General features: G+C 46.3%; 1 protein-coding gene across 2 annotated transcripts in view; it reads left to right on the top strand.

The window, feature by feature from the left end:
• The window catches only part of DPYSL2 (dihydropyrimidinase like 2), a 229,384-nt gene that overhangs the window by 132,322 nt on the left and 83,883 nt on the right, over positions 1–13,179 (top strand). For both annotated transcript variants that reach the window (XM_063931845.1, XM_063931846.1), the window contains exon 2: positions 7,170–7,258. In XM_063931845.1, the coding sequence (XP_063787915.1) occupies positions 7,170–7,258 (89 nt within the window). The remainder of the gene's footprint in view (positions 1–7,169; positions 7,259–13,179) is intronic.

The following is a 13,179-nucleotide window of genomic DNA, read 5'->3' as shown; positions in this document are numbered from 1 at the left end:
AGAACAGAAGAAGGTGTTTCTCCCGGTGGAGAAGGCCCAGGAATTGTCATCTCTGGTCAGGGACCTCCTGAAACCAAAACAGGTGTCGGTGCATCACTGCACGCGAGTCCTGGGAAAGATGGTGGCTTCTTACGAAGCAATTCCCTTCGGCAGGTTCCATGCAAGGATCTTTCAGTGGGATCTGTTAGACTAATGGTCCGGATCGCATCTTCAGATGCATCGGTTGATCACCCTGTCCCCAAGAGCCAGGGTGTCTCTGCTGTGGTGGCTGCAGAGTGCTCATCTTCTCGAGGGCCGCAGATTCGGCATACAGGACTGGGTCCTGGTGACCACGGACGCAAGCCTCCGAGGATGGGGGAAGGAACTTCCAAGGACAGTGGTCAAGTCAGGAGACTTCACTACACATAAAATATACTGGAACTAAGGGCCATTTACAACCCCCTGAGTTAAGCAGAGCCCCTGCTTCAAAACCAACCAGTGTTGATTCAATCAGACAACATCACGGCGGTCGCCCATGTAAACCGCCAGGGCAGGACAAGAAGCAGGATGGCGATGGCAGAAGCCACAAGGATTCTCCGATGGGCGGAAAATCACGTGCTAGCACTGTCAGCAGTGTTCATTCCGGGAGTGGACAACTGGGAAGCAGACTTCCTCAGCAGGCACGACCTCCACCCGGGAGAGTGGGGACTTCATCCAGAAGTCTTCACGCAGATTGTAAACCGTTGGGAACGGCCACAGGTGGACATGATGGCGTCCCGCCTCAACAAAAAGCTAAAAAAATATTGCGCCAGGTCAAGGGACCCTCAGGCGATAGCTGTGGACGCACTAGTAACACCGTGGGTGTACCAGTCGGTTTATGTGTTCCCTCCTCTTCCTCTCATACCCAAGGTACTGAGGATAGTAAGAAAGAGAGGAGTAAGAACTATACTCATCGTTCCGGATTGGCCAAGAAGAACTTGGTACCCAGAACTACAAGAAATGATCTCAGAGGACCCATGGCCTCTGCCTCTCAGACGGGACCTGTTACAGCAGGGGCCCTGTCTGTTCCAAGACTTACCGCGGCTGCGTTTGACGGCATGGCGGTTGAACGCCGGATCCTAACGGAAAAGGGCATTCCAGATGAAGTGATTCCTACGCTGATAAAGGCTAGGAAAGACGTGACAGCACATCATTATCACCGTATATGGCGAAAATATGTTGCTTGGTGTGAGGCCAGGAAGGCCCCTACAGAGGAATTCCAGCTGGGTCGATTCCTGCACTTCCTACAGTCAGGAGTGACTATGGGCCTAAAATTAGGATCCATAAAGGTCCAGATTTCGGCCCTATCTATTTTCTTTCAAAAAGAACTGGCTTCACTGCCTGAAGTTCAGACGTTTGTTAAGGGAGTGCTGCATATTCAGCCCCCTTTTCTGCCTCCAGTGGCACCTTGGGATCTTAACGTTGTGTTGGATTTCCTGAAATCCCACTGGTTTGAGCCACTTAAGACCGTGGAGCTAAAATATCTCACGTGGAAAGTGGTCATGCTATTGGCCTTAGCTTCGGCTAGGCGTGTGTCAGAATTGGCGGCTTTGTCATGTAAAAGCCCTTATCTGATCTTCCATATGGACAGGGCAGAATTGAGGACTCGTCCCCAATTTCTCCCTAAGGTGGTATCGGCGTTTCATTTGAACCAACCTATTGTGGTGCCTGCGGCTACTCGGGACTTGGAGGACTCCAAGTTACTAGATGTAGTCAGGGCTTTGAAAATCTATGTAGCCAGGACGGCTGGAGTCAGGAAAACTGACTCGCTGTTTATCCTGCAGGCACCCAACAAGCTGGGTGCTCCTGCTTCAAAGCAAACTATTGCGCGCTGGATCTGTAACACGATTCAGCAAGCTCATTCTGCGGCAGGATTGCCGCATCCTAAATCAGTAAAAGCCCATTCCACAAGGAAGGTGGGCTCTTCTTGGGCGGCTGCCCGCGGGGTCTCGGCTTTACAGCTTTGCCGAGCTGCTACTTGGTCGGGTTCAAACACATTTGCTAAGTTCTACAAGTATGATACCCTGGCTGAGGAGGACCTTGCCTTTGCTCATTCGGTGCTGCAGAGTCATCCGCACTCTCCCGCCCGTTTGGGAGCTTTGGTATAATACCCATGGTCCTTACGGAGTTCCCAGCATCCACTAGGACGTCAGAGAAAATAAGAATTTACTCACCGGTAATTCTATTTCTCGTAGTCCGTAGTGGATGCTGGGCGCCCGTCCCAAGTGCAGACTCTCTGCAATACATGTATATAGTTATTGCTTAACTAAAGGGTTATTGTTATGAGCCATCTGTTACTGAGGCTCAGTTGTTCATACTGTTAACTGGGTATGGTTATCACAAGTTGTACGGTGTGATTGGTGTGGCTGGTATGAGTCTTACCCTGGATTCCAAATCCTTTCCTTGTTGTGTCAGCTCTTCCGGGCACAGTTTACTTAACTGAGGTCTGGAGGAGGGGCATAGAGGGAGGAGCCAGTGCACACCAGATAGTACCTAATCTTTCTTTTAGAGTGCCCAGTCTCCTGCGGAGCCCGTCTATTCCCCATGGTCCTTACGGAGTTCCCAGCATCCACTACGGACTACGAGAAATAGAATTACCGGTGAGTAAATTCTTATTTTTTCAAACCCAGCCTGTAACATGGCAGTTAGAAGCTGATTAATTTGTACTTTATCTCTCTCCACTTTATCTCTTCCCAAGCTTTGATAAATCTTCCTCTAAGAGGGTAGGAAATGATGGGTGGTATTCACGTGACCGCCGGTCAGCTGACCGACAGTCACATGACCTCCTCCACCAGCCCGACGGCTCACTATCCCGATGGTCGGCATACCGACCACCAGGGACTATTTCCACTCGTGGGTGTCCACGACACCCATAGAGTGGGAATAGCGTGGCGAGCGCAGCGAGCCCGCAAGGGGCTTGCTTCACTCGCCCCTCCCCGCCGGTATCCCGGCGTCGGTAAGCTGACTGGCAGTCTCCTGACCGCTGGTCAGCAGTTCTACACCCGGAAATGATACTGCTTGAAGAGAATAGACAGCTGGAAAGACTGAATTTTAAGGAATAAAAAAAGACTATATTTTTAAATCCTGATGGAAGCTTTGTTAATAGAACGTGGTGTAAGATTGTACAGTTGTTCCATCAAATCCATTTTTCAGAACATCTTCAGATACTTCCGCTGCCATAGAACACACCCTAACAGATGAAGTGCAGCAAAAACACAAATTCCAAGTTATTTCCATTGGCAAAAAATGAGTGTCCTGAAAAAACAGAGACAATGGAAGCCCTGTTTGTAGATATATTTGGTAGGATGTTTATTAATGGGCTGATGAAAAGCAGTGGCAGTTGCTGAGTTTCTTGTTGGGCATTACTGTTATACAATACCCGTATGGTGGCTAGCATGTACTGCTGGAGCTCTGTGTAATAAGTGGTTATTAGAGCATATGAATGGGTGAGAGTTGTTGCTTATATGTTATCTATTGCAGAAGTGTGTGCGATTATAGGATAGAAGCAGTGATTCTGTTGAGTGTTTTATGTATGTTGTGTTAGATTATTCATTTGACTACAGCAGCCACTGTTACTGTTAGATATGTTAACTAATGTCTATATGCTACTGGTCAAACGTTTTAGAACATCCGCATTTGTCCAGCTTTTATTGAAATGTAAGTAATTCAAGTCCAGTGAATAACCGGAAATGGTACAAAGGTAAACAGTAAACTGAAAAATAATATACAATTTAAAGCTACAAAAAAATGTCTATTTGAGGAACCAAGTTATGAGTTAGGAACTTAACCACTTAACTGACGATTTATTTAGCAAAAAAACGCTCCGAAATTGTCGTTTTTTTTAATGAGTGAATTAGGTGAAGAACATGAATTTAACCCTATCCCAAATGATTTTAGTTAAAAAAAATACATTTTTTTTTATATTTTCCCCCAAACATCGAAACATCGATCGGGAACATCGCGACCATCGCGGCTTTCATTTTGAAAGCCGAGACAGCCTCGAGGTATGCAGGGGGGGTCTGGGGGCAGCTAGGGAGGGTTTATTTACACTCCCCAGCGGCTGCCATTGTCTGCAGCCGCTGGAGGGGGGGAATCCTGCCGTGCTGACCGATCAGCAGTGATCGGCAGCACGGCAGAAACGGGGAGAGTGCAGGGAGGCAGAGGGACCTTCCGGTCCCTCTGACTGCAGCAGTGGAGGGAAGTTTCCCTTCCCTGCCGCTGCTAACACTCTCTATCTGACTGGTCGCATCCTGTGCGACCAGGTCAGATAGAGCACTTGCAGGCATGGTCGCATCTGATGCGACCATGCCAGGCAAGTGGTTAAGCTGGGTACACACCATGGGATGGTGTGCCTCAGCGGCAGTGCAGTGCGTTGTAACGATACATTGCTACTTCGTACACTCTGATCTAACTGCTGTACGATGGTGTAATGTATCATTACAAGGTGCAGTGCATCCAATGGGACGATTTAATGAACAACTGCCAGATATAACGAATCAGGGATACACACTATACAGTGTGTATGATAGATCATTCTGATTCTTGTCAGGATGATATATTGTATGATATGTCTTATAGTGTGTACCAGCGGTGGCTCCAGAGGTGGGGCTGCAGCGCAGTCCAAAATTTACATAGGGGGGCCACCCCAACTGCTGCCAAATATCACCGGCTGGGACTCGCTGTCAGTATGTACCTACCTTTACAGCTGTTCTGCAGCAACAGAAGTAAAAATAATCCCTAAAAGTTGATACAAACAATTCTTCAGGTGTCCCAATTTATGTTGATTTCAAAACCCCTGGTTGTATAAAGCAGTATTGGAACAGACTCCTTAGAAATCATTAACAAAGATAGGCAGACCATTATAACGCTTAAAAGTGAAGGTCTTTCCTTTAGAGCAGTGGTTCTCAAACTCGGTCCTCAGGACCCCACACGGTTCACGTTTTCCAAGTCAGCCAGCAGCTGCACTGTGTATCACCAACTGTCACATTTTAAAAATCTACAGGTGACCTGCAAAACATGGACCGTGTGGGGTCATGAGGACTGAGTTTGAGAACCTGTGCTTTAGAGAAATTAAAAAGAAAGCCAAGGTGTCAGTAAGGACAGTTCCCTCCACCACGAAAAGGCATTTGGAAACTGGAGGAAACTCTGACAGGAAGTTTAGGTCTGACAGGCGTGTCAGACCCAAAGCCACAACATACGTTTCTGGGAGACAACAGCTTGTGCGATACTTAACACTGGTTCATGTAAGAAAGTCTCAGTTTAAACTGTGTAGAGAAGTCTCTGGAATGCATGCTTCATAGGTCAGATGGCAGTAAGAAAGCCATTGCTAAAATGGCAAAATAAAACAAAGCCTGTCTGGGCAATTAAACACCACCGGTGGGCTACTGATGACTGGAAGAAGCTGTCATTAACTGATAAATGAAAGCTTTAAATCTTTGATCGTTACGTTTATGTACGCTGTTGAGTAGCCAAAAGATTGGTTCATCAATGTGTGACACTAACTGACAAACATGGAGGAGCAAGCGTGGTGGTCTTGGGTCTTCTGCTGTATCCCAAGTCGGCTACTTTCACAGACCAAACCAAAGAGGTTACCACAGCATTTTGCAGTGACATGCAATACCTGCAGGTCTATGCTATAGAAAATGACCCAATACATACTGTACCTCCAGGCTATGGCAGAACTATCTTGGAAAAGAACAAGATCAACTTTAAATCATGGACTGGATTGCACAGTCACCAGACTTAGGCCCTCATTCAGTATGGATCGCATTTGCAAAAATTTGCAAATGCGATTCTTAACATTTGCTACACACCCCCTTGCTGCATTTGCGATTGCAGCACTGCGACCAGAGCCTTAGCTTACTCAGGCTGGCTGTTGCAAGGCGGCTTGTGAGGCCAAGGAAACTTTGTCTCATGACGCAGTCCTTGGCCTTGCCACTCCCGGAAAACAGTGGCGACACTCCCCCGTTTCTGGCAACACCAGCCACCCCCGCCCTGTCCGTCCCCGCGAACGCGTCTGCCTGTCAATCAGGCAGAGGTGTTCGCAGTTCTGCGATGCGATCACAGGACTGCTCTGCACATATACAGAATGGGTTCTGCGCATGATAATTGGGAAACTGCGTTGAGCATCGCTCCTGCGATCTGTACTGAATGGGTATGGGACTCAGGGTTGACAGTGTCTAGGTCGACACCCATTAGGTCAACACCTATTGGTCGACAGTGGCTAGGTCAACACTAGAAATAGGTCGACACGGCCATTAGGTCGACATAAACATGGTTGACATGAAAAACGGTCGACATGAGTTTTTCATGTTTTTTGGGTGTCGTTTTCTTCGCAAAGTGACCGGGAAACCCAATTAGTGCACCGTGTCCCCTCGCATGCTTCAGGCAAGGTTACCATTCCCAACCGTAGTCTACGTGGATCGTAAAGTATGAAAAAGTTAAAAAAAAGAAATACATTTGAAAAACTCATGCCGACCTTTTTGCATGTCAGCCTTGTTCATGTCGACCTAATGGTCGCGTCGACCTATTTCTAGTGTCGACCTAGTCACTGTCAACCAATGGGTGACGACCTAAGTGGTATCGACCCAGAGTCCAGATACTATACTGAATAACCCTCTTAAACCTTATTGAGCTGGTTTGGGATGAACTGGGCGTAAGGGTGAAAGCAAAACAACTAACGTGTATCATTTTGTGGGAACATCTGCATCAGTGTTGATAGAAACTTCCAGAACAATATTTGATTGCTATTACAGAATGAATGCCACAAGTGTGTTCAGCGGTTATAATGTCAAAAGGCGACTACTTTTATGAGTCAAAAATTTTAATTACAAATGGGATTATTGAGATGTCCTAACCGATAGTGTATATACTTATCACTTACAGAATTAAAGGGGGACATTTACTAAGCAGTGATAAGAGCAGAGAAGTGAGCCAGTGGAGAGTTTGCCCATGGCAACCAATCAACACTGAAGTAACCTCTATAATTTGCATACTATAGAATTATACAGAGCTGCCGATTGGTTCATGGGGTAACTTCTTCAATGGCTCCCTTCTCAGCTCTTATCACTGCTTAGTAAATGTCCCCCTGAGCTTTATGCCTTTAGACCTGATTGAATAATTACTAATTATTATTATATATTTTCTTTCAGAGCGATCGACTCCTTATAAAATGTGGGAAAATTGTCAATGATGACCAATCATTCCATGCTGACATTTACATGGAGGATGGGTTAATTAAGTAAGTATAACACGAATGATGCCAGCCTGGCACTAAAAAGCACCCTTGTTATATACTCTGGACCGTATTGACTAGTGTACTCGTGTCTGTTATTAAAATAAGCTCTAAATGGGTTCAGCACATAAAAGCCATGATGTGTGTTACTATAGTTGTATGCACATGTTTAGGCCCCTCTGGTCTTACCTGAATGGCGGCACATGCTTTAAATGGCACAGAGCAATAACAGTTACCCACTATAAAGATTAGCTGCCGTTGGGGTGTGTCCCCCATAGTACAGTACTGTGTGTGTGAATCACAGCGAGGGTCACTCATGTCGGATCTCTGCCATTTACTTTTTACCTAGATAAGTGAATGAGTCGCACACAAAAGCTTCAGTAACCCTGCATTGTGCTTTTGCCACATTGGCGATGTGAATAAGACGCGTATTTTTAAAAAAGTCGCAGGTGGGCTAAGTCGCAAAGTCTATGGCAGCCTCGCTTGGCGCGATTTCAGGATAAGTGACTGTGGACATATCTGCATGTTAGAAGATCTCAGATATCCAGTACTTGGATGAAGAACTTACAATGCTGTAATCAGTGTTTCATAAGAAGAATGGGGAAACCACGCCAAAGTAAGACTAGAAAGGCTCTGAACGGATCAGAGGGAACATCTGGGAACTGTCATCTCTGCTTACGGAGCAGTCACTGAGTACTGAGATATCACATGCGTTACTTTATTATGTGTTAATGTCTCTTTAAGTCAGAGCTTAATTGACTACAGTTATGAAGACAGCGGTCTGGCAGCTAAGTCACTTCATGTGAAACATTGAAACATAGCCCAATTACTGCCACCTCTCTGGTTTGGGGACCAGGAATACCCAACCATTTGCAGAAGACCGCGGACTGGGAAAAGCGGGCGTGGTGACAATAGTAACTCCCTGCCTTAGAGAACAGGAAAAACAAAAAACAGAGAAGGGAAGAAAAGATATTACAGTATAGATGGGGCAAAGTGAGGTTTGGACTCAAAATTACCTGTTAAAAGCACAGAAGTTGGGCATTGGTCTTTTGCAGCCAAGGGGGAAGAGCAGGGCCCCAAATTCCCTCCACCACTATAGGACAAGGTGGAACAATTCCTTAGCACAGCAGATTGGAAAAGGGGAACACTTATGGGTGTACGCGCCAGATTATGTCGCATATTTTGAGTGACTTTGCTCAGAAAACGAACCCATGCATCTGCTCCCAAACCCAAGGGGAGTTCTCATGTAGGCAGATTCCAGTAACAGTAAGGGCATGTGCACACTAATGCAGCGCATGCAGATGAGTATGTATGTACATATCTACCTGTCAGTAGGCCGATCACAATGACCTGTAGCATATGCTGCCAGTACAGAGATATACATACCTGGAGATGCACAGTGCGCTGGGTATGTGCACATGTATGCTATTTCTCTTTGCACTATTTTTTTTTATTTTTAATAACTTACTCCCGTATTTCTCTCTTATCCACTAGGGGACACTGGAGATCTGAGACAGCTGGGGTGTGAAGGCCGGAGGTAGCACAATCTAATAAAAAAATGACGCACTGCTGGCTCCTCCCCCTTCACGCCCCCTAATCCCTCCGGTTTGAAAAATTGTGCTGGAAGTAGCAGCGCAGGAAAGGAGCTCTTGCTCCTTGAGAGAAAATTTTTGATATTAAAACTTGCTGAGCCGACCCTGCCTAACATAAAGGAAGGTGAAGGCTCCCAGAAACTGTGGTGACCAGTTTTAAGTGAGACAAAGATCCCGTTGAGAAGGGATCGGCATTTCACTCAGAGGATCTGGATCAGAAAGCTGTGCGTAGGCGCGCAGGCTGAAATATACAGAGCAGCTTAATCCCTTATAGGGGTATAGGTCAGTAGGTCGACAGTCATTAGGTCGGCCGCTATTGGTTGACATGCATTAGGTCGACATGTACTAGGTCGACATGGAAAAAGGTTGACATGAGTTTTTTTAAAACTTTTTTGGTGTCATTTTCTTCGTAAAGTGACGGGGAACCCCAAGTAGTGCACCGTGTCCCCTCGCATGGCTCGCTTCGGCACAGGTTACTATTCCCAATTGTAGTCCACGTGGATCGTAAGGTATTAAAAAGTTAAAAAAAGAAACAAAAAATGTGAAAAACTCATGTCAACCTAATGACCATGTCGATCAATAGTGGTCGACCTAATGACAGTCGACCTAAGTCTTGTCGACCTAATGACTGTATCCCCCTTATTGGCGTTAGATTTTTTTCCCCACAGCAGAGCTTTCAGAGCGGCAGGCTGCTAGGCTGTAACAGCCGTTTGGCTAAAGGGTCACGCAGGGCGGCAGGCGGCGCCGGCGGCCAGTACCCCGGAGCAGTGCACAGAGCGCAGCCGGCGGGAAAAGCTGTGACGCGCTGCTGAGGGGGGAGCAAGCGGTGAGAGACGTCACGGTAGAGGACTCGGCCAGGCTATAGAGCGGCGGCAGGCAGGCGGAGCTCCGGACATCAGGTACATAGGGAGTCCGCTTGAGGATTACAGAGCAAACTCAGACAGTCAGCTCCACATAGGGAGACCAGGCTGCAATGTGTAGTAAAAAAATGCAGTGGCGGCCATTTTAATTTTCTGCAAGGCGCGCAGTTAGAGCGGGCGGACCGCCCTGAGGGGGAGGTCTCATTAGGTAATTGACATGGGGTCACTCGGTATATGTTATTATATCTTTGATAGCACTTCCTGTGGCTAGAAATGTTTTCTAAAGAGCTCTCCTGACAAAGGATCGTTCTGAATAAAGTAAATTGCATGTTTTCTTATAAAGGGCACTGCTGACAGGTCCTGCAGTGGAGGAGCAACAGGAACTTAACCTGATCAACTCAAGCTGTTTTAACAGTTAGTGGTGTGAGGGTTGTAAACGTCAGGCTGGTAAAAAAATGTTTTCTTTCTTTCTACATATATTTCCAGCTGGGTGACTCCATGTTCTTTGCTCCCTATATCCCTAAGGTCTTTCTCTTCCTATTCTAATAGGGTGAAAGTACTGCTGATTGGTGTGTGAGTGTTTTAACATGTCTAAAGCACTAACCAAGACCACAGAGACTTGCTATTTATGTTCAAAATGTGAGAACAAGAGCACTAGTGTTAGCAGCTCTGGGGGTGTGCGACACATTTGGGAATGGACTCTCAACCTGGGAGCAGTGGTCCGTCTGGGTCTTGGGAAAATGCCCTAGCAGATATTTCTAAGGAATTCCCTATAGATTGTAAGCTTGCGAGCAGGGCCTTCCTACCTCTATGACTGTTATCACCCAGTTTGTTATTGTTATTTCAAATTGTAAAGCGCAACGGAATTTGCTGCGCTATATAAGAAACTGTTAATAAATAAATAAATAAATGTTGAAATCCCGCAAACAACATTTAGAATGGGCTGCGGGTTTTTCCAAGACTATGGAGGAACTCCTAATTAGAATAACTCCGCCTGCTCAGGTAGAAAAGATGTGTGTAAAGCGGTCAAGAGGCCCCTCCATATCCTTCAAGAAGAATCGGAAGAGGAGGAGGGTCTCATAGATGATGATGAAGTGGGGAGTTACTTGAGGCAATAATAGACGTCGGTTCTCAGGAGGAGGACGCAGAGGTCAAGGGGTTAGACTCCCTTATTGAAGTGATAATACAGGTCCTTAACTTCAAAGAGGAAGAGGTTAAGGAATCTGAAGTATTTGATTTATTTGAGTCTCAGAAACCTCAAACAGCAGTTTTTCCAATTCCTCAGACTCTCCAGAATCAAATGGGAGAAGCAGCCAGATAGACGCTTCCAGATTCCCAAGTAGTTTACAGGAAATTACCCACTACCCATGAGTGTCATATCTAAGTGGGAGGTCCCACCGATGGTGGACGCATCTTTGGCTAGACTGTCAAAAAAGACAATATTACCTATACCTAACGTGATGACACTAAAGGATGTGTCAGATCGTAAATTGGATACGGCACTAAAATCGATCTTTGTGGTGGCAGGAGCATCATACAGACCTACGATTGTAAGTGCTTGGGTTAACAAGGCTATTATTGCATGGGCCGGTCAAATTGTTCAGGCAGTGACAGATAACAACCAGGAAGACATAGTTCGGCTAGCAGAACATATCCGTGAGTCGGCTACATACATGTGCCAAGCTACAAAGGATGCTAGCAGGATAGCGTTACACATCTCGGCTTCGGCTTTATTGGCCAGAAGGATTCCGTGGCTCAGAGAATGGCAAGTAGATTCTCATTACAAGAAGGCAGTGGAGGCGATCCCCTTTGTAGGGGAGGCTTTATTTGGGCCAGAATTGGAAAAGTGGATTTCACAAGCTACTGTGGGAAAATCTACTTTTCTGCCTTTCACGTATCCTAGAACTATGCCACCGGTCAGAAGAAATTACTCTGGTCCGGTGTTCAATTCATTTAGGTCTCAATCCTTTCGAGCTAGAGGAAGAGGTTTTGGAGGTCAACGTGGAAACAGAGGCAGAGGACATCCCCAGTCCACAGCCCGATAACAGGACCCTAAACCTGCTGTCAAGACCATGGCATGACGGTCTCCCAGCTCACCTGGAATCTCCTATGGTGTGCGCATGGTTGGAAAGGTTTCGGGACACCTGGGCCAAAACCTCACCAAAAGTCTGAACCAACAATATTATTTCCCAGGGTTACAAGATACAGTTTCTGAACCGACCTCACAGTCGGTTCTTTACGACAGGCCTTCCTCGGTGCCCTCAGTAAGCGAAGCCATTAGACATGGCTATTCAAAAGTTACTTCAGACGGAAGTTATTTTGCCTGTCCCACATTCTCAAAGAGGAACAGGATTTTATTCAAATCTTTTTGTAGTGCCAAAACCGGATGGGTCAGTCAGACCAATCCTCAACTTAAAGGTGTTAAATAAATTCCTGGCAGCTTACAGATTCAAGATGGAATCATACAGACAGTTATTGCGGGACTGGAGCAAAGAGAGTTCATGGTGTCGATGGACATAAAGGACGCATACCTTCATGTCCCAATTTATACCCCGCACCAAGTCTGTTTGCAGTGGGCAAGAATCATTATCAGTTCAGAGCTCTACCGTTCGGCCTATCATCAGCCCTGAGAGTCTTCACAAAGATCATGGAAGTCATAGTGGCGAAATTGAGATCGTTAGGCATAACGATAATACCATATCTGCACAACCTCCTTATCAAGGCTCCGTCTCAGGACCAGTTGATCCGGGATGCTCAGATCACTCATCAGTTTCTGATTCAACACGGCTGGATCATAAACTTCAAGAAGTCCAATCTGCAACCAACGCAGAGGATTCAATTCCTGGGCCTCGTTTTAGACACTATTCAAATGAAGGTGTTTCTCCCCGAAGACAAGATTCGAGACATCAATGAAATGGTGCGTCAGATTCTACAGAACCAGACGGTGTCTCTGCATCTTTGTGTAAGGCTTCTAGGAAAGATGGTGGCATCCTTCGAAGCGATCCAATACGGCAGACTACATTCCAGACCCTCTCAGCTGAATCTGATTGCTCAGGGAGCAGGCATGCATTTACTTCTTCACCGAAGGATTCACTTGTCGCCTCAGGCCAGGACCTCGTTAATTTGGTGGTTGGTCCACAAGACTCTAGCAGCGGGAAAGAGGTTTGGAATATGGGATTGGAAGATTTTGACTACAGATGCCAGTCTCAGAGGATGGGGTGCAGTACTGGACAGCCATCAGTTTCCGGGAAGATGGTCAGCGCAGGAGTGCACTCTCCCGATAAATGTACTGGAGTTAAGAGCCATTTACAATGCACTTCTTCTGGCGGAAAACCTAGTATAGTCTCAGCAAGTGAGAGTGCAGTCGGACAATGTGACGGCGACAGGGAGGAACAAAAAGCCATATGGCTTTAAAAGAGGCCACAAAGATTCTGTCTTGGACAGAAAAGTGCAACATAATTCTGTCTATAGTCTT

The sequence above is a fragment of the Pseudophryne corroboree genome, chromosome 6 (genome assembly GCF_028390025.1).
Source record: "Pseudophryne corroboree isolate aPseCor3 chromosome 6, aPseCor3.hap2, whole genome shotgun sequence".
NCBI classification, from domain to species: Eukaryota; Metazoa; Chordata; class Amphibia; order Anura; family Myobatrachidae; genus Pseudophryne; species Pseudophryne corroboree.
This window is presented reverse-complemented; position numbering and strand designations above follow the sequence as displayed.